The sequence below is a fragment of the Centrocercus urophasianus genome, unplaced genomic scaffold, assembly GCF_019232065.1.
Source record: "Centrocercus urophasianus isolate 14NV4802_14NV808 unplaced genomic scaffold, USGS_Curo_1.0 seq_22, whole genome shotgun sequence".
NCBI lineage: Eukaryota > Metazoa > Chordata > Aves > Galliformes > Phasianidae > Centrocercus > Centrocercus urophasianus.
Window position 1 is genome coordinate 11,361,888 of NW_024884778.1, and position 23,990 is coordinate 11,385,877.

Here is a 23,990-nt window from a genome sequence, read left to right on the forward strand (position 1 = left end):
TCTTCCCTATTATAGAATTTGGCCTAATAAACCACATAAACCCCCAGCAGTGCTTTATGTGTTGCAGTTGGAGGCACAAAGTAAGTGGTTTTTTGCCAGTGTTGTGTGTGAAATCAGTGATAGAGTGGGGAAAATTCCTGTTATTCTTAATAGTTAATCCTTACTTCATTTTCTTCTTGTCCATACCCAAGCATATGCTTACATGCAAATAGCAAAATACAGTAAAATTCTCTCTTTCCTAAGTATTATAGAGTTATTCATGTAATATAAATGTTATTATAACCTCACCAAAACAAAGAAAAGGCCACTACTGTGATGTCTTGGTAAACACTTTCTATTAGAAACAGTGGTGTCTGATGAATAAATTTGTTACTTTAACTCTCCAGTCAGCAGGGCAAGAAATTTCTGTTCCATTAATTCCTGTAATATATGCAAAAGAATTTTAGTTATATTTAATCCCATTTAAATACCATACAAATAGTTCCTAGTAATTTCCTCTCTGTATGTAGAATGCTTCTTTCAGTGTAAGGAAAGAACATTTACATTCAAATTTACATTCACTTCTACAGTGTGACTCTTCAAAATCCACCCAGATAAATGAGCACGATGCTCTCCCTCTCCTCTTTTGCTCTTCCCTGGGGAAGCATAGAAAGAGAAGCTCAAGCAAGTGCTTTGTTACAAGCGTAAATCATGAAGGGTCATCTCATCCAGCCTCACCACACCCTCTACATTCCCTCCAGAGGGACCACCGTGCTTAGTAATTAGTTTGCATTGCTGGGTGTGGTGGGGTGGGGAAGCATGAATCCTTCCTGATTTTCTCAGTGGACCTTTGTTAGTCGTGAGCTGCAGGAGACAGACACTGTAGCAGTCAGATATGAATTTGAGGCAGCTTACAAATTGACATCTTACTGTCTTCCCAAGGCAAAGTATTGTTTTTGTCTCTATCTCAGTGCAAATGGCAATTGTTTGAGAGCATCCTTTAACAGGGATGCCTTTAACTCCTTGCACAGTACTTTCTGTAGTAATCAAAAGATACATGGTGATGGGGGGAAAAAAGCACCACAGGAAACAAACAAAAAGAAATTGGCAGATTTTCATGTTTGTCTCCAGTGCAGACTTGTTCTATACTTACATGAAAAAGCTTCAACAACATATGTGTGTTTTACTTTCAAAGCCTGCAGGTTGCTGAATAAACGTCGTGTGCTTAAACAATAATGTGCTCGTGATGATCTGTGTGAGAATCATGTCTCTCTGTCCATCAGTTCCACATGAATGCACTCCTACATAAAGGTGGTTCGTTGAAATAGGAATCATCCAGAATGGAAGACAAAGAAGGCTCCTGCTATTTTTCATTTTACTTGAAAAAATCAGGGGAAATAGCAGGATTTCTTGGCTGCAAATCCCAAAGCAGAGAGCATGATAACGGTGAGGAAATGTAAGTGTTTAACTTCTTCCTCCCCTTGTTACTCCATAAGCTCCACAAATAAGGGTCATATGAAAGATAATCTTCAAATGGAGAGTCCAGGCAGAATAGAAAATTGGGCTTCACTTCTGTAATGTCAGATGTTCCTCTGAGATGTGTTTCTTTGTTCTGCACTGATCTTTGCAGGATTATGACTCCACCTGGAAAAATTATAGCTGTGGTTTTTGAGAGAAGATTTTTAATGGCAATCATTTATCCTGTAATCCTGTTTTTATTGGAATTTCTTAGCACCAGTGTGTTTAATCAAGTGATCTTGTTCCAATATTTATTACCTAGTAAATTGTCATTCTTGCTACTGTGTGTACAGTCTGTGTTTGCAATGAAGAAATTGCAGTTTCGTGAACAGCTGTGCAGCTGTCTGATAAATAACCTTTATCTCTTTAATATGCTTTCTAACTACTACATTGTCACAGTTTCTGCATTCCAGCTCCTGAGCAGATTCAAATCTTTACTGTTTTGTTCAAATAACCACTTCCAAAATTGTTTTGTAGGGGAGTGGGAAGTGTTCGTAGTTTCCTTTCTGAAATGAGAGCTTGCTAATGATCACCCTCAAGAGATGCTGGAGAGCATTGAAGAGAAGCGTCAGAGTTTCTCAGTAAGCGTAGGACTGTGTGTGCATGTGCAGCATTAGCTTGCCTAGCCTTCCCTGTCGTTTTAGAGTAGCAAATTTTATCTGCATGTTCTTAGCGAAATTGTTCCTCTTAGAAGTAGCAGCTTCTGTTGGTGCGGGTTTTGTTTTTATTTGATGAAGCCACGTGGTACTGGTGGGTACCTAACTGAGATTCCTGTACTCTAAGAATAATCCATGGAGTGCAAACTGGGGAGCTTTTTCACATCACAAATGCTCTGCACTCCTAGCCAGAATTGTTCAGAGATGCAACCTACTTTTACTGCCATCGTAAACGCAGTGTAATGAAGCAAGACAGCCGGGCTGTAGTATTTCAGGTGATTCAGAGATAACTGGATAACTTAATATTCATATGGAAATTCATCTGCTTTGAAAACAAAGTAAATGAACTGTTTATTGTTTTTAATATTATTAAAAAAAATCAGTTGGGGATATGTCATGTCTGAAGGTGATAGTGATAAGTTTTACTTTTCAAAGCATTATACTTTTAATTAAATTCTTATTACAGGGAACTTGTCACAAAGATGCTTTCTTTGTGAAATTTATGCCTAGGTGCATAATCTGTATTTCTAAATGATCCAAAATGTATGAAAACTGCCACAAATATGGATCAGAGGAGAAACAAAGTTAGCTGTGTTTCTCTTTTATCTTTGCTTGTTGTAATAAAAAAAAAAAAAAGACTGAGTTGTTGCAAATGGAGGCTAGGCTGTAGTTTAGGTATCAGAGTCAACTGCAGGCAAAAAGAAAAAAAAAAAAAACAACAAACAAGGATGATATTAAATTGGGTGAGGGAAGAAAAGCAGAGATAGCCAAGCAGACAATTTCTTACTAGAAGCTGACTTCATGTAACTGATTTTTTTTAACAACTTGTCAAAACAAATTTTGACTCTTGACGGGAAGCAGTCACATTAGTGCACGAGGAGGAAGAAGGTAATCAAGATCTAGGTGTAGACGTTTCAAAATATTTCTGTTTAATTACAGATTCTGCATTTCTGCCCAAAGGCAGATGGAATATGTTGGCAAAGATCATGTTAAAACAAAACCTAAACAAGACAACAAAATCACCAACCCCAGAGTGTAAACAATCTATTTGTGTGTTTTCTTCCAAGGGCTGAGTTCAGCTTTGACTGATGATTTCATGTTCCATTGAACTCCTTAAAGCCCTTGGATAAGGGTGCTTCACTCATTTGGCTTTCTCCTACTTAGATGTTTAGATTAAATGTTTCAGTCTTTTATTGCCGTTGAGCATAATGGTGACTTAAACACTGCTTAGAAGGAATCAAGATTTCTTTTCTTGTTTTTGCTCTTCTGCCATTGTATTTTGTATCCTTTGTGAAATCTTTTAACAACAGTACTTTAATTTTCAAGTTTCTGATCAAAGCTGTATGAATCTTGAAGATTAATGTAGGATTAAAAGGAATTCTGGGCATATTGTGAGGATATTTTTAAGGGTTTAAAACTTAAATGTTTCAGAGGACTTTGTTGTACAGACAGATGCTTTTGCAATATATACGTTAGTATTTGGCTTTGACTGTATGAGGAAACTAAATAAAATCAGTGGTGTGAACCACATGATTGCAGAACAATTTTAGCAGTGAGCTTTAGTCCTGGACCAGGTCAGTGGTGGTAACTTACTTGAACAGAGGAAAAAAAAAGAAAAATAAGAGGATTATAAGCAAAGAAAAACAAACATTTTCTGGATGATTTTATGAGAGGATTGCTTGAATTGTCCTGTTAGGTAATTCCATCAGACAGTATGATGCTTACAAAGTTAGGTGCGTCAATGAACTTTCAGTCCAAATTTCAGTTCTGAACCAGCTCTGCTAGTAGAGCATGCAAACTTTCTAATGAATCCTGTTTTAGGTGTTCATGGAAGTTATAGTCCTTTAGGTGCAACTTACCCTGGAATTTATTGGTCCTGCCTATTTCTAGCAGTTAATTGTATTCCTCTTAAAATAGACTTTTCTCTTGTTTCTCAAGAATTCTTAGTTATACCAAAGTGCACTGGCCTGATTAATCATAAAAAGATGAAAGATGGCATCGCTTTTTTTTTCTTTTTTTTGCATGTTTGTTATTTCAGCCTCCAAGCCAGTAGAGTCCTGCCCTGTGTGAAGTGCTTTTTACGCTGTGAAGCATATGACAGGACTAGAAAGGTTTGAGGGCATGCCCTGAAGGCTTTTTTTTTTTCTGATCTAAGTGAAGCTGATTTCTAAAATGGCCTTAGCATATACATGCATAAACAAGCATACACAGATGGTATTTGAAAGCAAGACTTCCTGGGTGTGAATGGCTGCACAGCTGCTGCAGTGTTCTCAGGAGGTTCTGGCCACCTTAAGAAACCTGTGTGTATTGGTGTTTTGATGTGTTTGAAATGTAAGGAGAAACTATCCAATGGATTGTGCTCATAGGAGAAATATCCCCTGGATATCACACTGAAGATGAGAGTTTCATTCATGTGGATGAAAACTGTGTTTTCAGAAGCATGTAGCTGAGACAAGTAATTTTCACCAAAATAAAATTCTTTTCATATCTTATGAAAAATAAAGAGTAATGGGGTGACAACTTTGATCAGTCTAGCCTACTATCAATTCTCCAGTGGTGGTAAACAGTGGTTTCTTAGGGAGGAGTGTGAAAAAGAAAATACCGTGACAGGTTGTTTCCTAAAATACTGTTGCAGTAACCAGTAACTTGTGGCTGAGAAACTTTCTTGGCAGCAATATGTTGTGACAAATATGTGCACTGCATGTAACTTGAAAACTGTACATAATGTGAAGAATTGGCTCATTTTTTTTCTCCAGATGTGCTACCATGCAGTTTATTCTGTTATTCTGTTCTTCCTTTTTTTTTTTTTTTTTTTTTTTTTTTTTTCTTGGATTCAATGTAGTGAGAAATCATTCCCTGTTTTACATCAACACTGCTGCTTCCAGTGAGCCTTGTCTGGTCCTCCCTTAGCACTTTGGAGATGGGGAGAGCAGTACTGCTCATCACGTCTATCCTTCTTCTAGTGAAATTTGGACATACTGAACTTGTGCTAATTTTCTTCTGACTTTTTTTTTTTTTCCAGGAAGTAGAGGCTTGGGAGACCGGTGTGTGCTGTGGGTTGTTTTGGGCTTTTGTTTGTTTTTCTGAGCAGATTACTACAAAACAGGGAGACATCTGCTTAAGAGGTGACCATCTCAGGTTCTGTTGTGGTTGCTCCTGAAAAGGTCTGGGAAAGTCGTGATAAACATTGTGTGTGCTTGGGATGTTGAAGTCAAAGGAAGCATCGATGTGAGTCTGCCATATTTGAATAAGCTTCTAAAGGTATTGCTACCTGATTAACAACGTTTGGGAAAATAAATGCTTGTAAAGCAGGATCCATCATATCTCTACCTTTAAAAACACTGCTAATTCTTTTGGACTCTAAAGTTATTCTCAGCTGTGCTGCTTCCTTTTGGCTGAAAATATCCTTCCCTCCTTCTCCAGCCAGCTTCCTCGTCACAGTTTCCTTTTCCTTGTCTTCCATTTACTTTTGTTTGTATTACAGACAGGGCCCACAGCCCTTCCTCTCTCTTTCAGGAAGGTTTCACTACCTTTGTCCTGAGGAAGGCATCCCACGCACAGTGTACCTGGCTCCACGGGAAGGCCCTGTGTACCATGTTCTGCAGAGGTGTTTTCCACTCCCTCAGCTGGTTACGATGAGGGGTGTGGGTATGGGAGCTCCTGGGCTGAACAGTAGCAGTGTAACTTTAAAAACACAGGGAACAAACTGCTGCTTGCCAGACAGGAAGAAGCAACAATGTGGGCAAACAGAAGAAATGCACAGCAGGACCCGAGAGAGTGGAGCAAACATCTGCAGGGTGCGGATGCCTCTGCCATCCACAGGAATGCAAACTGTGCTGTGAGACCTGAGTGCAGGAGCACTCGGGAGAGCTATTAGCTGCCGTGAAGTTCTGTCTGGTACTCAGCTGTCAAGAAAGCCCAACAGCAGGTCAATAATAAAATTCCCTTTACTCCACGACAAGCAAGCGGCAAGGCCAGGTTGAAATTTCAGCTTATGATATGTGTTAAGAGTGCTGCTGCGTCCTTAAGGAACTACAGCTTAGCCGAGAGAAAAAGGAACCCGGCCCGCTTCCCCCTCTTCCCGGCGGGTGCCTGGGCGCCGCGCGGCAGCTCGCGCAGCTCCGCCTCTCCGTGAGGCGGCGGGGCCGTTCCCGCCCAGCGGGGCGGGCCTGGCCGTGCTGAGGGGCGGCCGCCTGCCGCCTTCCGTGCCCGTCTGCTGTCCGCTGCCTGCCGCTCTTCGCCGGCCACGGGACTTCAGCCTGAGCGGCTCGGCCCCGTCCTCGCGGTTTGGACTCGGACAGAATCAGCTGTGACACCCGAAACAGCTTCTCGCGCCGCCGCGATGGTGGCCAAGGATTACCCGTTCTACCTTTCGGTCAAGAGGGCGAATTGCGCCTTGGATGTGGAGGCGGCGAGCAGCCCGGCTAAAGAGACGGAGGTACTGATCTGCTGGGGCACGGCTGCAACTTTGTTCTGCCTTGCAGCTTGCTCTGCCTTGCTTTGGGGAGACCGGTGTGCGTGGGAATGGCTGCTGTGCGTGGTGCTGGCTTCCCTGCTGCTTTCTCTAGACGTTGGAATAAGACGAGGAGTAAGGGGTCTAGATCTTCTCATCTGTCGCTTTAAGAAAGTGAAGGCAGTCTTTTGGGGGACTAGTTGATAAATGTCTATTTTAGATACATTGCCTGAAGTAAGTTATATGTATTTTACTAAGCATTACTTACAGGTCGTGAAATGTACACGAGAACCACTTATATTTTTTTGACAGTGGAGGAATCTGGAAAACAGTGTTTTAGAGCACTTCATTTGTCTTTTCCCCATCAGAAGTAAAGCAAGAAATTAATCCATCTGCATGGCTGACCAAACCCTGCTGTATCAGCAGGTTTTCTACTCTCTCAAAATGAAGTCCTTTAACGTGACACGAAATAACTTACTCATTAACCAACGCTCAGCTTGCTTGCAAAATTCTCATAAGTGGTGGAGACTTTCAAGGAGCAGTGTTCGTGCAAGACTTCAGTTTTTAGGTTGGTGTTTAGTTTGCTCTGTGCTCTGCTACGGAAAGAGAAGTGACCTTAGTGAGTCTAACTGTGCTGGAGGAAAGCAAACTTCTTTCTGAAAGTTTTTGTCGCTGAAGTATCTAGCTTTTACATTAGTCTTGGTTGCTGAGTAACTTGACAACTTACTACAGAGTGCATTTAATACAACTACATCAAAATTTAATTACCTCTAGCAGTTGAATGTAACATAAGCCAAGTGCCCTTGTTTAAGCCAGGAACTAGTAAGACTCTGCACTCTTGCTTTTCTGTGTACTTCTACATAAAGGATTTTAATTCATGCTATTAATAAAATTCAAATTTTATCATCTGTACTTTTGGAATTTTGCACCTTGATTGTGTTTGTGTGCTTTCATGTAAAGCTAGGGTTGGTAAGCACTGAACAGTTCATTTAAGGTACTGGTTTTCCTAAGTACTATTTAAGAAATATGGTTTTTATCTTTCAGTGCATAAAGCCTTTTTTTTTTTTTTTTTCTTTCTTTCTTTTTTCTTTTAGTGAATGAATAGAATTGTCAGATGGAAAGACAGAGTGTTCCTTTACAGCTTGGAAGGACAGCTTAAGTGTAGTCAAATTTCATAGAAAAAATCTCAAAACTTAGAGCATGAGGAATTGTGATCAATCAGATCATGACAGAGTGTGACAGATGTGTTCAATCAAAGTTACAGCCTGCAAACAGTTGTTTTGGATTTATAACCTTTCATTTTGTATTTTGTATAGTTAAGAGAAGTCAACCTGTGCTTTCAGGCTGATTTCTGAGAGTACCTGGACTACTTCTTTTTTGAGAAATGAATTTTTAAACACTTTTCTGTTTGTATCAGCCACTCAAAATTTTTTCCTAAGGAAGCAAAAATAAATGCACTTCAGGGAAGGAATTGTAAGGATAGATGCATGCAGTCTGTTTCCTCAGTCTGTCTGCTGTGGGGAGAATTCTCATCTCCAAATAAAATGTTAAGCTTCTCCTGCACCTTCTCTTAGCACTCTAAGAGAAAGCTATTGGGCGCCTCCTAGCACAGTTCTGTGTTACTACAGCAGGAAGCTAACTTGCTGTGTGTAAGTTGTGAATTTCTGGCCAATGAAACCTACCTTTTGAAAACCATTTTAGTTATTAACATGGGAGGTTGGTTGATTAATTAATAACCTAATACGTATACGTTTTTTCATGTGGAATAGAACGTATTTTCTGCTCGGTGCCTGTTGTGTTTTGGTTTTAAGTCAGAATTTGTGACTTTTAAATATTTCTTGTGAAATTCAGCAAAAACCTTGAGCTTGTATGTAATGTAACTACATTATTTTTTAATGAAGGCTGGCAAAAAATGTGCATATTTATCAGTACTGTTGAAATGTCACATTTCCAGCTGAAGGTCTCTGAGTAGCAAGCAGAAGCTTACTGGTGATGGATTGTTTCTTTTCTGTTAGACTTTGGGTGTAGAGCAGCAGTGGAAAACTGAGGTGATTCAGAGGAATGGCTTAGCAGCAGAAAACAGAACAGAGGTTTCCTGCTTACAGTGTTCTTTAAGCCACAGTTCATCTTCTTCAGCATAAATTCTGTAGAAGTTCCCCTGTTGCAAAGTAGTGACTAATAAAATGTCTGCAATGTATGGGAACAGTGAAAATCTGGAATCAGAGAAAAGCCTCTGGTACCTGCTGTCACATTTCTCTCTGAACACTGCGTAAGGGCAGCAAAACTCTGTGGTACCTGAGGAATGAGTTAACGCAGAAAGCAGAGTAAGGCCAACATTGTGTTCCTCACAGAAAAATACTGTAGTGCAATTTTAAGTGCAAACAGTACTGAGGTGTTGGGTTTTTCCATCTTTTTGTATAAGACAAAAGTGAAGAATTGACAAAACTGAAATTTGCTTGCTTTAAGATATTAAAAAAATAAATAAAAAAATCAAACCCACATCCTTTCCTGTGATGTACTGTCTGCTGTTTCAGCAGCTATAGGAAGCTTCCTTATCAGCCCCTTTAAGGGCAACAGTGAAGCCCAAGTGCTGAATGGGCAGCAGGAGAGTGACAAACAAAATTACAGGGTGAGATTGGAAGTTCTAATTGTGTATTTTAGGGTGTGAGGCAAACAGCTACATGAAACTGGGAATGAAGTTTCCTTTCTAATGCTTTTCAGTATATCTTTTGAATAATTTCGTACCGTTTAATATCAGAGAAGTGACACACGAGGAATATTCTATAAGCTCACCAGAGTGCCTATTCATGTGTGAGACTTAATGGTGAAGCATGTGCTCTGACAATATACAACTAGAGAAAGATGCTGAATATAGATCCATTCAGAAGAAATGGTGGAAGAAGAAAAAAACCAATAACAGCTCTCAAAAGTTTCAGCCTAATGAAGTAGAGGAGTTCGGCAGAAGTCAAGGCTTAGTTGTTCACCTGCACAATGACACTGCAAACTGTGCCATGGCTTTTTATTTCATGGATGTTGGTAAGGTTAATTGGACTCCCAGTACCACCTGGGCACCTAATATACTGTGGTTTTGAATGGTCATGTGAGATCTTTGTATGGTGAGTATGGTGTTCAAAGACAACTTTTAATTAGTTTCCTATACAAAATTGATAAACTGGGCATATATTTCTAAAAAGTTGAGGCACAGAGCCAGTAAGTACTGCAGACTGCCTCAATTTTAGCTAAATGTAATGAGAGAGATGCTGTTAAAGATATTTTGTCTGTCATGCTTGGAAGCAACCCAGTTAGTATCTGTGAACTTAAGAAGAAATACATAAAACTGCACGTTCTTCATAATGTGAAGTCTGGAATCGTGTTTGGGAATGACTGTGCCTAAGTGCAGATGTTGGACCAAAATCAGGCACGTTATGGAGCTCACCAATAGAGTAGTACTGGTAATTCATTTAAGTCAAATGGCTTCCTATAGGAACACAGTCCTCTGGGATGATGACAGTAGCATAATGATGGTACAGCCGATGTTCTGCAGATAGATGCATGTGCAATTTTCTAATCAGTTTTTAGTTCCTGTAAAGCATAGTTTAGTATGGATTATCTTATCTGATTTCCTTTTATCCTTGAAGCAATAGGATTTGCTATGGTGAGATTGGAGCCTACTAGTTTATATAACGAATGTGTTGTATAATAGTCAGGAACTGATTTGAAATGGAGATTTAGATGCTTGTCTGACTTGGACGACCAAGTCTTTGAGTTTGTGTGAGGTAACATACCCGAACAATATGGAGAGCTCTTCAGATAGTGTGATAAATGTTACGTTATTTCACAGTTTTCATTGATGTGTCTTCTGACGTGTCATTCTGCTACTGATCAAATTCTAATGCTACTGGAAACAAAATTAGATCTACAGTGAGTCTAATTCAGTTTAATTAAGTTTTAAGGGAATGATGAGCTGGTAATTTTGAGTACTCCGAGAAAACTAAAAAAAATTATGTGCTGAGCAAATATAGACACAGTAATTGAGATGAAGGGAAGCTTTTCACAGTTGTTTTACATCTCTTTTTACAAGTCTTCAGAAAAAGGGGCAATAAAGGTAGAATGTTGGATTTAATCAAACATGAATGAACTTTGAATAGGATCAGCTGAACTATTCCTTGCCTACCAAATTTAACAGAATTGAGTTAGTAGCATGAGGTGTTTAGTAGTACCTGTAATATTGCATGGCACACATCATCCGTGCTGCTACTGGAGAGGTAATGGCCTTAGGTTGTGCTGGGGGAGGTTCAGGTTGGGTATTAGGAAAACATGATTCTCGGAAAGGGTGGTGATGCAGTGGCACAGCTGCACAGGGGTGGTGGAGTCACCGTCCCTGGGGGTGTCCCAGAACTGTGGGGTTGAGGCACTGTGGGTTGTGGTTGTTGGCTTGGTGGGGGTGGGTCAGCGCGTGCACTTAGATGACCTTCATGGTCTTCTCCAACCTTAATGGTTCTGTGATTCCACAAAATAAGAATATGAATGAACTTTGAATAGAATCAGTCAAAACTTGTAAACAGTGTGACATAAAACAGCCATCATTTCCAGGTTAATGAGATAATGGATTTTTGTGTTTCTTTCTTTTAATATCTTCAGCAAGGGAGTGTTGAATTTTGCAATTATTTTCTTCTAGAACTGGGCAGTCCAACATCATCTGTAATGTGGGTATGGCATGAATGTAGGAAGCTTGAGTAGAGCCTGCTCTACAGTCTTCCCTTGATGCTTTGCGAAATACAGTTTCATTCTGTTGCATGACGAAGTTGTATCAAGTGGCTGTAGCTGATTATTCAGTTTCTGTTTGGATGTTCCTAAAAGAGTGGGAACAGTGATAACCCAGTAAGGCTAAAGAATTCAGGCAGGAAAATCTAACCTTGAGTGCTGGAATTCTCACTTAATGTGTAATCAGGAACATAAGCAAGTCTGATTCTTGATTCTTCATTGGAAATGCAAAATTGTGAGGAATACAATTGTATGCCATACAATGGCCGTTAGAATAGTTACTACTGTCAGTAACTTTGTTGTCTTCAAATAATTAGTTTTTGGTAGCTGACTCTGACTCCGGGATGTAACAGCACGAAAAGATAACTTGTTGATGTTGCCCAAAAGAGTGAATTATTGTGGGTAATTTCGATTAAGAACATCAGAAGGTCAGAGGCTGTTTTTTACAAAGGTTAAATTACAGTTCCTAAATAAATAATATGTTTGTTTTAATGGTTCTATGTATATAGAAAAATATACATATCTGAATTTGTCTATAAAATACTAGGAAAAGCAAAAAGTGAAGTGTCTCTCTTTCAGTAGAAGTCTGTGTTGTTTTTCAGTGACCATGTTTGGTATGTTGTATTTCCTTTTCTATCCTTTTTGATCTTAAAAGGTATTTGCTTCTGTAAACAACAAAATCTTTTGCTTTGCAAAGGTAAACAAAATGAACAAGGCAAGATACCTGCTCCTGGGATTGCTGCAGAATTTTGTCTGTCTAATGAATTACTCCTCTTCTATGTGTCTGTGTATTTTGAATCTGTAATATTATTCAATTTCATTATTTTTTACTCTTTCCATTTAATCTTCATCACAAGTAAGCCAGCTGTATGAGTTGTGAGAAGTCTTTGAAATACCATACTGTTCCTTCTCGGTAATTCTTAAGCTGATCTGTAGTTAAGCATTCTAAATGATTTTAAAAAGAAAGTTTATGTAGTTAACAAACTTATTTAAACTGGGGGGGATGTCAGGGAAGAGTTGTGAAGTACCGTATTTGCTTGGAATTGCATAGTTTATGTACAGAAAGATCAGTCTGGTTAAGAGAAAATTTCATGTCCCCAGTGGGGCCATGAAAGCTTTTGAGCATCTTGAACAACATCAAAGTGAATGCTGCTTGTGGTTAAGGACAGAAGAAGCGCAGTTAGAGAGAAGCAGAAGTGGTTCAAGAGCTGTTCAAGAAGTTCAAGATGTACTTTCAGTATTTTGACAAGGAGATCCCTCAAAAATGACTTCCTTAACTTGCAGTAATCTCATATCCCTTGAGGCTTGTAAGCGTGCAGAGAAAAGACTTTCATGATCGGGATTAGTTTTCTCATTTAAACACAAATGTTTTTCATAACCACAAACAAGGGATGGAGACAGATGTGCTAGCTATCTAAGTACTGCTACATGGTTAGAAAATTTGTTCTTCTTTCTTCAACCTTGAGTTGTAATAATTGTACAGCCGTCAGCAGCCAGAAAACTAAACAAAGAAAAAGGTGTCTTGAAGTCATGGAAACAAAGACATTATTTCTTTAGGGGTAAGGATTGTCTCTTGCCTGTGTATTCAGGATCCAATACAATGCCTAGACTTAGGCTTTAAACATTGAAACAGTGGCTCAGAATTCTTTTGCATCTCCAGGATGTTCTAATTTGTCCATTGTCCACTGACATCTCCTGCATGGCAGAAATCTTAGCCCTAGGACTTAGGGCTGCCTGCAGCCTGCCTGTTGTTGGACCCGAATACCCTCAGTACAGGGACGTGCAGCAGAATAGGCCAACTTGGGCTCGTTACCATGTTTAACCTATACAGGGGAGTGCAGGAAGGTAACCCTGGCTGTGGCACATTGCTAACATCAGAAACAGACATGGAGCCAGAATGGCCAAAAGATTTTGAGACAAATTGCAGGACACAAATTTTCTTTGATCTTCATAAATGTCTATACTGTTTTCTTTTCATTTTTAATGATACATTAGCAAGTTGTAGTTCTGATGTATTTCACGTTCGTGCGCAGCATAATTGCAGTCAGCTAAGCATGGAAACATCAAACCACCACATGTGGAATTGCTGATCTGCTCTGCTCAATGTCAGCTTGAAGCAACAGCTTGCTTTTATGGTTCCTTGCAGTACCCTTTTGTAACATGTCTGCTTCTTAACTGCCAGTCTGGCTTCATATCCAGCTTGTTCCAGAAGTGAGGTCTTAGTCTGTACGAGCAGCTTTAAATGGAGACAATGTTAGTTGACTGGGTTTCCCAGAATTTCTGTAACTTATGTTAATTTACCTCAGTGTGAAGTTTCTCTGTTAATTTGCCTTTGTTTCCTATATGCTGATACTATGCTGATGATATGCTGATACTTTATGCTGATGCTATAAATTGATTTCTGGATTTTGCAGACAAATGAATTATCAGTCAGTATAGCTGGGCACAACTTGGCCCTGTGCTGCTGACACTGCAGTGGTTCTGTCTCACAGTTTGGCAAAAGCAACCTGAGGGCTGGTGGCAAATGATAGCAGCCTGTCTGTAGGATGGAGCCAGTCCTTGATAGTGCACACGATGGCTGATGCAAACTGTACCTTGCAGCTGAGAATACATCACTTTTCTATACGGCTTTTCCTTGTACCTGACCTGTAAGTTCACGTGCTCTCTGTAGTGCTGACTAAAACAAAATGTCTCTGGATTTTACTTCATTTGCTGGCTGTTCTTGTGGGGACTGGCAGGGGAGGAGTAAACCTTTTTCTGATTTCATCTGAGAGCACAGGTGGTGAAGCCTTGTGAGTGTGAGGGAACACTGGAAGTTTTAGGGCTGTTACACATGATTTTATTGACTGGTCAGGTTGCCTTCGTGTATCTATTTACTGGACTCACCTAGAAACCTTTTGTGATGCTGATGTTCTATTAGTGTGACACGTCTCCCAGGTTTTAAGATGGGTTTGTGTAGATGATTATAATTCCATATTGCATGATGGTAACTTTATTTGGAACTGCTTTGGCATTGCCTACTTTGTTACTCTTAGCCATCACATGCAACTTTAGAAGCATGAATGTTCGAGAATTTCCTCATCAGAGTATTTCTAAGATACTGTGAAGCTAAGGCAGATTTTCTGTGCTTTCATGCATTAAAAAGTATGGCCTCTAGTTGGCTTCAGTAGCTCCAGAGAATGTTTTAGATTTACCTGTGTCTGAAGGGACAAAAAATGTGAGTTGCATGGCATGCTTTATTTTTAGGTTGTATGCTGTAGTAAGAGGCTCTGTTGTAACACAGGCTGCTTTTTCTATTTTAATCTTTGTTTGCATTTTTTAAAATTCTGCTGAAGGTTAAATATTGATAACATCCTGTGGAACAGAGTTTGAATGTGGTTTTTTTAATTGAATTCCAAGTTTTGGGGGCATTTATTAGAACCGTTTAATGTTAGGCCAATTTAACTAGTAGCAGACTAATAAAAATAATAATGTTGGGCTTCCTGCCATGACAAATGTTGACTTACCCTTGTAAAGTTGACTAAAAACTAATAACCTTTAAAGTATAGGGCTATGGAAATTCAGCCAGTAATATGAAGTCTGAAACAGTGGTTCTGTTTTAGTTTGCTGGCACCACTTGTGAATTATGTTTGAAACAAAGGGTGCTGTGCTGTTTCAATTTATAGAGTCTCCCATTTAAAACAGCATTAATTCCTTTGAGACTAATTTCAATTAAAACCTTTGCACTAATGAGTGCTCCCAAACACAGAATTAATACTTCACATACATGTTTGTCTGGGTTCACAAACAAACAGTGTATTCAAAGGAAAAAAAGTGCCTGTCATATCTTTGGTAACATGTCAGGAAAGTTAGTAAACCCAAGTCAGCTACTTGCGGTACTTATCTAAGAGCCTGTTGGTTCTGGAAGTCCTTGAACTCCAGTGACACTGACATTAGTAAGCTGCCTTCAGTGAGCATTGCCAATATCAGCTGGTTTGTGTGTGGGCTGACAGAAGGTTAGTTTGCCTTTGAAGGCAGAAGGAGTAAGTTCTAATATTTCAAAATGCTAAGTTCCTGTTCGAGTTTCCACGTACCACTTGTTTTCTACATTGACTTAAAAAATCTGCGCGCTCCTTTGGTTAAGTTTATTTGTTTCAAAAATAATCAGAAAAATCAACGGTGCAATCACAGTAGAGCTGCACGTGGGCTAAGGACAAAGTGTAATGAGCCCTCAGGGAAATATTTTCCCTTGTTTGTCAAACCCAGCAGCAGTTCCCTGCTTTGTAGGTAGTTGTTGAAGTTGCTGATAAGAGATGAGAGAGTCAGGTGGAAAACCAATCATGCTAGCAGTGACCATACATTTGCTTCTACTGCTCACTGGGAGGAAATCGGTGGCTCACTGGTCAGGAGTACAGAGTGTAGGAATTTTGAAATGAGATACTGAAGCAAATGAAGGTCTGTTATATAGCACTAAACTACTGTTCTGTGCCCTGCAGTATGTGATATCCAGGTCATTGGCTCTGCTGTTCTGAGAACAATGCAAGGGAAATCTAGCCTAGTCCTTTTTGTTTCCTTTCCTTCTGTTTGTTGGAAAATTAAAATCATCTATCCATCCAAGTGTGATAATTAAGGTGTCGGTGGCCTTGTCAGATGACAGTGATAGAAAAGTAGTCAGTAATATTAAATAGATTTAACTCACCCTGACAGGAAGGTACTTACTTTGAACTTTACCTGTGCTGATAGAAGAGTAATTTTACCTTGTGGATGAAAAGAATGAGAAGGGCTAGCTTCTTCCCTAAAGTTCCCCCCCCTCTAAAAGCTTTTCAGATCTGCTTGCTGTGTTACTGGATACAAAAAATCCAATTATTAGATGCTGATTTTGCTCATGAAGAAATGATAACATCAGTGTAGCTGTCGTTAACTGCAACTAGTTTAAGTGCCTAATTCTTCAGAGGATTTTGTGCTTTAATATGCTTCTGTGGCTGTTGAATGTTTTGCTTGCCTCAGGAGCTGTATGCAAAGATTTGGACTTCTGAATTGTAATCTGTGTCTGTTAGATGGAGAGAAAAGCAACGATAGAAAACTTCTCCCTTTGCTAAAGTCATGGTATTTTGAAATTACCACCTTACAATTTTAAAAAGCAGCACCTTCTATCAGAATGCTGATGTTTGGAGAGCTGGATGTTTAAAGCTGGAGGGTTCCTTTCGTATTTGGCAGTCTATTAGGTTGGAGTTTAATATGTAAAAGATGCTGCAAATACAGTGTGCATATTTATAGGATATAATCATCTACAGAATGAATTAACAATGAAGCAGTGTCCTTCATGCTTCAACAGACAAATGGTAGGCATGGCATCTTTGCAACTTCTTATCTGCTGTCTTCTTGTCACAAATCTGTGATGATGACTATGCCATTGTGATGAGTCTTTCTTCCTGTCAATTCCCATGAAAAAAATAGATAAAAAATGTTCTCTCAGAAGAACATAGCAGTTATTTGAGATGTCTACTTCATGATTTCCAGAACCATCCAGACCTCGTACGCAGATTTACTTATTTTTCAGTTTGTTCAGTTTCAAGAGCTCTTTTTGAGGATACATATACACATGGAATTTCCAGTTTTAATTTTTTGCTTTCTGAATTCAAATATTCAGATGTTACTGAAGTCATCTTGAGTTCAAATATACAGTTCCCTCTGAAAGCCAGCTGCTCTTTGTTCTAGTCTAGTCAGGTATTAATTTGGCTTCATTTGGACTGTGCAGCCTTTGAAGTTTCTGCACTCATGTTTCCCTCAGCTTTATTTAGCCTTATATCAAATTTAAAGCACTGTCAGATTAACATCACATATAGCAGCCCCACATTTTGGAAACTTTTTCAAAGCGTGGCCTGGACCTTTTGTTTCCTAACTTGCCATATTGTTTCAGCAAGCCTTAGTGACTCTGACAGTGCAATCTAACATTCAGTTTTATTTCAAAGCTCTGAAATTATTTTTTTAAAATATCAATATTGGCTTTAAAAGGTCAGGCAAGAATTGTTACTCCTGAATTTTTTTTGTCCTGGCCCAGTTCCCAGCGGATCCAGCTGCTAAATCCCATCTGCTTCTCAGTTCCCTGACCTGGGAGGGTGGGTAGGAGGACTCATGACTTTGAGGGTCTCCGAGTCCTTTGAGGACAGTCAAGGACCCAGATCTAGAACCTAATGTTTGTTCTTCCTCAACAGTGTGCCCTTAACAGGGGCTGCTTCCTGCTGGGTGGACGCTGGAATCTCACCATTCTGAGTTCCCGTCTGCTTTGATTTATAGCCCAAACATTTGTATTGCAGGACCAACAGTTAACCACAAACACAGATAAGTTCAGAGACCATATAGTAGTGAAATAATGAACACGTGTAATAGGAATTCCTAACCACAGCCAGCTTAGGAATAAAACAAACAAACAACAAAACACAGCGCTGAAGTGGTTTGGGAAGCAGCATCTGGAGTTGCAACCTCCTGATCTTGGACTAATGTGCAAATGCAGTCTGGTCAGTATCTCTGAGTAGAACAGAACAGCTCACACACACTGTTTTCCATTTGATCTGTTTGTTGGGAAGAGCAGAGCCTTTGATTGGAAAACTGCCATCTGTTGAAAACCCACTTTTTTATGCACCTGTCTGGAATTTTCCCTGTACACATCATTGGTCTCAGTAGTTCATCTTCTCTGAGTCACTGGTTTGGACTGGCCTTGCAGATAACATGAGGATAGTAAAGGAATGGATGTAGTCCCTGCAACAGAAAAGCTGCGACCATGACAAGAGTGACCAAGGGTTTCAGTATTACTGTCCTACAGTTTTGGAATTGCTCTGATAGAGTTCTGCTTCTGTTGCACTGTCAAAACCTTTCTATACAAGCTTTATTGTTCCACAGTGGAAGTGATCACTCAGTTTTGATTGCTGTCAGTGTTAGAGGTCTCTGAGGGATGTGACACACGAAGGTTGGATGAGTTCACTTGAAGCTGGATATCAGAACCTACCAGACTGTTTGTGATGCAGGATGAAAGTCAAACTTGAAGTATACAGAAAGAAGCTTTCCCCATAACAAGGAACTCCTGATTTACAAATCAGGTCTGAAAGTGTATCTTGTTAAGCGTGAAGTCTTAGAATTCAGAAACTATTGATTCATTATCTTAAATGGTTGTGTTAGAATCCTGTAATAATGCTGATCTCTCATGATTGAAACATTGAATTCCTAATATGTGCTGAATGATGAATGTGATGAATTTTAGCTCTTTTGAATTCTGATCAGATTTCTCTGTGTGAGATCAAATGGTGCTCTTCGTGAGGAAGACAAAATGTGAGGCTGGGACATAAGAGGTAGGACCTTTGCGGATGCACCTTCACTCAGTGATGCTGCTGCTGCTTTCCTTTGACAACTGGGTGAGATGCTGACCTCTGGTGGCTGAAAGCAGGCAGCTATAGAAGAGCGCAGTGCTTTTCGATAATGGCTTAAACTCGTGTTTCTTATCTTTAACATCATTTTCTGTAGCCAGTAAGGTTATGCATAAACATTAATAACATTAGTTTTATATGTATGTTGGTGTGTGTGTGTATGTATTTGTGTGTATATATATATGTAAGTCACTGTCTAGACAGTTTTCTCCTTGAAATGGATGGGGGAGTTTTAAAGGAAGGGCTGTAGTGTATTTGCCCTGGGACTGCTGGCATCACTGGCTAGTAGACAGTGCAGGTTTCAGGCAGTGTTTGGACTGGCTGAGATGAAGAAGGGGAAATAGTATTTCCTCTTTTCACTTCCTCTCCCTATTCAAGAGAAAGATGATTTCCCTTCTTTTTACTCAAGCTGATTTTCTCCACGGTTATTTGATGCTGTGCCTCAATTTTCACAACTGCTTGACGTTTGTGTGCCCTGCTGTCATTAAGTAACTTTCGCTGTTGTCATCCACACAGTTGCAGGAATAGGCAAGTAAGAACAAAGAAACCATTTCTTTCTTAAACACTGCTCAGAAGGATTGATTCAAGCCTTTGCATTGCATGCAAATGATGCTGTGGAGATGCAGTGAAGTACTGCTGTACTTCCTTGGTTATCTCTTTTGCTGTCAGTAAATCCCACAGAAAAGTATTCAAGGGTTCCTAGACTTAGTTCTGTTAAAAGTTAAAACTGAAGGACCATTTGTGCAAAATTATGAATTATAGCTTACAATGCACGTGTCTGCTAGACTTGGGGGAGCACTTAACATTCAAGCTGTGATGTAGCTGTGTAACTTTTTTTTTTTATCTGTTTTGTCTTTGCACCAAAGAACATATGCTTAGCAGTAAAGGAGGAGAAATCTCTTCCTCTTTATCCTGCTCCTGTTTTATTGTCTCTGAAGTTGACATACTCGTGATTTTCAGATTCTGTTTTGGGGGTGTGGTACTTCCTCGGAAGCAATGTTTGCTGCTTTGCTGCTAGAAAAAGCTGTGCTGCTGGTGTAGCACCGGCTGCCTGCCTTGGACTTGGTGTCCTCGCGCTGCAGCACAGCTGGCAGTAAGCAGGCTCTGCCATGGGATGTCAGTGGTGCCGCACAACTGGCTTTCTGAGTGGTCATCGGAAAGAAGCAGCTGATGGCTGAGCCACCAGTTAGAGAAGAATTGCAGTAGAATCTCAAAGATTTTTCTTCTTCAGGGCTTCAGAGCTGTGTAGATCTGCTAGCGGTGCTGCAATGACATCAAAATAATACTCCTTCGACAGCCTGTGTCAAAGATGTGACTGCTGGAAGGAAGGAATATCACTAGCAGTGTATTGGTGAAGATAAAGAAGCTTGGTTTAGGCTGATAAAATGCTTTAATCTGAGTCTCATATTGGACAAATACTTTATTTTTGCTTGAGAGTTTAACACTGTGTCCCTCATTTCAGCAGGCACTTATGGACTTCCAGGTCTGCCTGCTGGGAAGTAAATTAAATGCATAGCTGCTGCTTCTCACCTTTCCTCTGTTGTGGCTCTGATGGAAGAAAATTTTTCTTGCTTGTAATACAGATAATGATCATTGCTACTGCTTTTTTTTTCTTTCCCCCTCTGAAGAGGGATGATAAATCTGCAAGATTTGCCTTTCTGAACAAAAGCATAATAGGCATGCCTCATTTTTTTTTAAAGATCTGTCTAGGAAATTGGAGGCATAGGAAGCCTACACAAACTCTGTAAGCATGGCTGACAAGGAAAGATGAACTGCTTTAGGATACCCTTGAAATAAGATGTTGAGTGTTTTTTTTTAATGTCACTTGGAAGGTTTGCTTCTTTTTCTGTCAAAAGCTGCATTTTGCATGTGCTGTTCAAGATCATTAAATGTCAGGTGGAGGTTAGAAAGCTAAGGGTAATTGTTTTATTTTTGTATTTACACTGTATTTTTTTCTTGTATTATGATTTCTGTTTGCAGTTTTGTTGTTGGTTTGCTTTTAAAATCTGCAGGACAACAGACGTTACACTGAAGTGTTTATGTATTATGTATAGGGCATAAGAGCTGTTAACAGGTATATGTGAAAAGAAAAATATTGCTTTATGGTAGATTTTAACTTTATTATTTTAAGAAAAAAAAAAAAACATGAAAATGTTATTGATGTATTTGTCAGTATGTATGGGTATCTCTGTATGAACGTGAACACAAAAGACATTTACAGATTGGTCTGAATCATATTTTTTAGAGTGAAATACAGTTAAATGAGTAAAATCACATACTGACAGCACCGGAAAGCAAAGAAACAAACTTGGTTTTGTTTGAAAATATTCATTTCAGTGACAAGGTTATCATAGCACGTTAGTTGCAAAGCACTGCTGGAAATGTCTTTTCTTAAGAATAAGTTCTCGTAATAAAATGTTTGTCTCTTTATCCTTCCCCTGCCACCAGCCATGCCAGCTTCTCCATAATGACGTCTTTCCACTGTGTCCAGGACCTGCATGTACCAGCCAGGAGTAATCTGTCATTGTCAGCATTTGAAAGTGCTATTTATTTACTGCTCACTCTAATTATATATCAGATTTGCAAACTTGCTTTTTATAAATACTTTCTTTGGAAAATCAGCAAAACTGGCAGCGATGTCTATATAATAATGCTCACATTTCCCCCGTTTTTTTCCCTTTCCTTTTTTCCTAATCCAGGAACCCAGTAACAAGCGGGTCAAGCCTCTTTCTAGAGTGACATCACTAGCAAATCTTATTCCTCCTGTACGAGCCACTCCATTGAAGCGGTTCAGCCAGACACTTCAGGTAATAACAGTAAAGGCACTGCTGCGTCCAACTGCATTTCTAAAAGGGGAAAGCACACACAGACACACATTTTTGGGTTTCTGTGGCAGTCTGAAATGCGTGTACATGTGTGGACACAAGCATACACACCTCCGTAACGTGATAGATGGGCTTAGGTAATTTGTGACTGTGAAGTCACTCAGTTGAAAAACTCAGAACTCCTACCTCAGAACCACTTCACTCACTGTCCAGATAATTAATGTTTATTAATTACCAGGAAAGCAGTTACACTTGGAGCAAAGTTGCTTTTCAAATTTTTTGAAGAACAGAGTTTTCTATGACACTACTTCCTGTTAACTTTAACAGATTTCTTTGAAAATGTTATTTTTGGTATAGCCAGTCAGATAGAATTGACGTGTTTCCTTCTGTGTGATGAACTTTGACCTTCCCTAGAGAAAAGATGTACTGAACAATTGGAAAAAGGTAATCTTCCAAAGCTGCTGATAAAAATTAATCAAACGCAAGCAAACTTTAAATGCATCTAAGAAATTAAATCATTTTGTAGTTGCAATTTCCATATTATATGTTAGATGCATAATATTTAACATAGCCAAGAATAGAACTTGAATTTATGAAGTGCTAGTGACTTCAGACCTAGAGATTTCAAAATGTGTGGTTGCTCAACTCCTAATGATTATGATGAGTGAGGAACAGTTAAGAACTGAATTACTGGTGGGGATCTGATCTAGAAAACTTTGGAAAATAGCACTGTTTCTTCTTTAAAGTAGCTTCTGTGACAAAGTACATGTACTATCCAAATAGAATTATTAAAAAATGCAGATTTCACTAAAGAGAGGAAGTATAATTTTATCCAAGTGTTTAGAATGTTATTTAATCAAAAGTATTTATCTTAGAGTAACGTTGATGTTATCTGTCAAATAAAACGTTATGGAAAAAAAACCAACAAAAACACTTCTGTAATGGTAGTATCTCATAAACAGTAGTATCTTATAACATTGATTTTCCTGTGATCAGTTCCTCCTATTTTGAAAGCACAGACATCTGCATACAAAAGCTGCATTTATTGAGGTGGAGAAGAGGCAAAATGCCTGAGTGCCTTCAGTCTGGGTTGGATCCAGAATGTATACTATAGCGTGAGTAGAGCAGAGATGCCTGTATTCCCTGGAGTGTATAAATCTCCTCCACAGTCTGCCTGAAGGAAAAAATTGGCCTGGCTCTGAAAGGAGTACATTAGTTCCAGTTGTGAGGCGTGTGGAAAGTGAATTAATTTTTGGCTAAACTGCTTCTGAGCACAGCACTTCCCTTTTCACAGCCTTCCACAGCTGTTGTCCTCATTTAAGTACCTGCGCTGTCATTTTGCAGTGAATGCCTTTGAGATTGGTTTGTCCAGAAAAAAAATAGTATTTAATCAAGTCTGATTTCAGCTATTGAAACAAACTGTGCTTTCATGCATGTACTAGCAGCCTCTGTAGAACCTAGTGAGAGCTGCTGTTTCAGGACAAATTTTTACAGAAATAGGCATGAAAATCATAGAATCACAGAATGGTTGAAAAGGACCACAGTGATCATCTAGTTTCAACCCCCTGCTATGTGCAGGTCACCAACCAGCAGACCAGGCTGCCCAGAGCCACATCCAGCCTGGCCTTGAATGCGTCCAGGGATGGGGCATCCACAGCGTCTTGGGCAACCTGTTCCAGTGCCTCACCACCCTCTGAGTGGAAAAACTTCCTCCTAATATCTAACCTAAACCTCCCCTGTCTCAGTTTAAAACCATTCCTCCTTGGCCTATCACTACCCATGTAAACAGCCATTCCCCTTTCTCTTTATATGCTCCCTAAAATGGTGGGTTTGTAAGCGCTGCTCATGTGAGTTTTAAATAGTAAGTCCTGCTGTTGTGAGCATTCCTGTCTTACTCTGTTCCTCTTGGTTAAAGAATGTATTTTAAGTAAATCTCTGCTTCTAGGTGGAATAATCAGTGATATTTTTCATACCTTCTCCTCTAAGTAACTGAGCTTGGAAGAGCTGCAATGAGAAATTGACTTTCATGTTCTCCAAGTCCTAGATCCAAATCTATTTCCAGGTGGTGAATGCTGGCAGTGTCTCTAAACAAGCTTTCATATCTGACTGTAAATTGACTTCTTATCTGACTTTGTCAGCAGCAGTAGAAGAGGGGAAACAAATGGCTGACTTTGTGTTCGGGTGCCTAATTGGAAATCACTTGGAAGCATTTTGGGAAGCGGGTACAGCCCGTGTTGATGTTTTGCTTTAATTTCTTACTGTGGGTCCCTAAAGTTAAAACCTTAAGGTGTTTTTTTTTTTTGTGTTTTGTTTTAATAATACTTAAAAAATAATTCTCAATGGATCAATTTTCATGCAATCAGAAAATTCTGCATTTCTTTCCTGAAAATTCAAA

General features: G+C 39.4%; 1 protein-coding gene across 4 annotated transcripts in view; it reads left to right on the plus strand.

Moving 5' to 3' along the window:
* ARHGEF3 (Rho guanine nucleotide exchange factor 3) overlaps nt 1-23,990 on the plus strand; it is a 114,248-nt gene that overhangs the window by 75,511 nt on the left and 14,747 nt on the right. For 2 of the 4 annotated variants that reach the window (XM_042823437.1, XM_042823440.1), the window contains exons 1-2: nt 6,371-6,591; nt 21,470-21,577. In XM_042823437.1, the coding sequence (XP_042679371.1) occupies nt 6,496-6,591; nt 21,470-21,577 (204 nt within the window). In that variant the 5' untranslated portion in view covers nt 6,371-6,495. Of the gene's footprint in view, nt 1-6,370; nt 6,592-21,469; nt 21,578-23,990 lie in introns of those variants that run through there. The other 2 variants (XM_042823436.1, XM_042823439.1) reach the window with 1 other exon arrangement.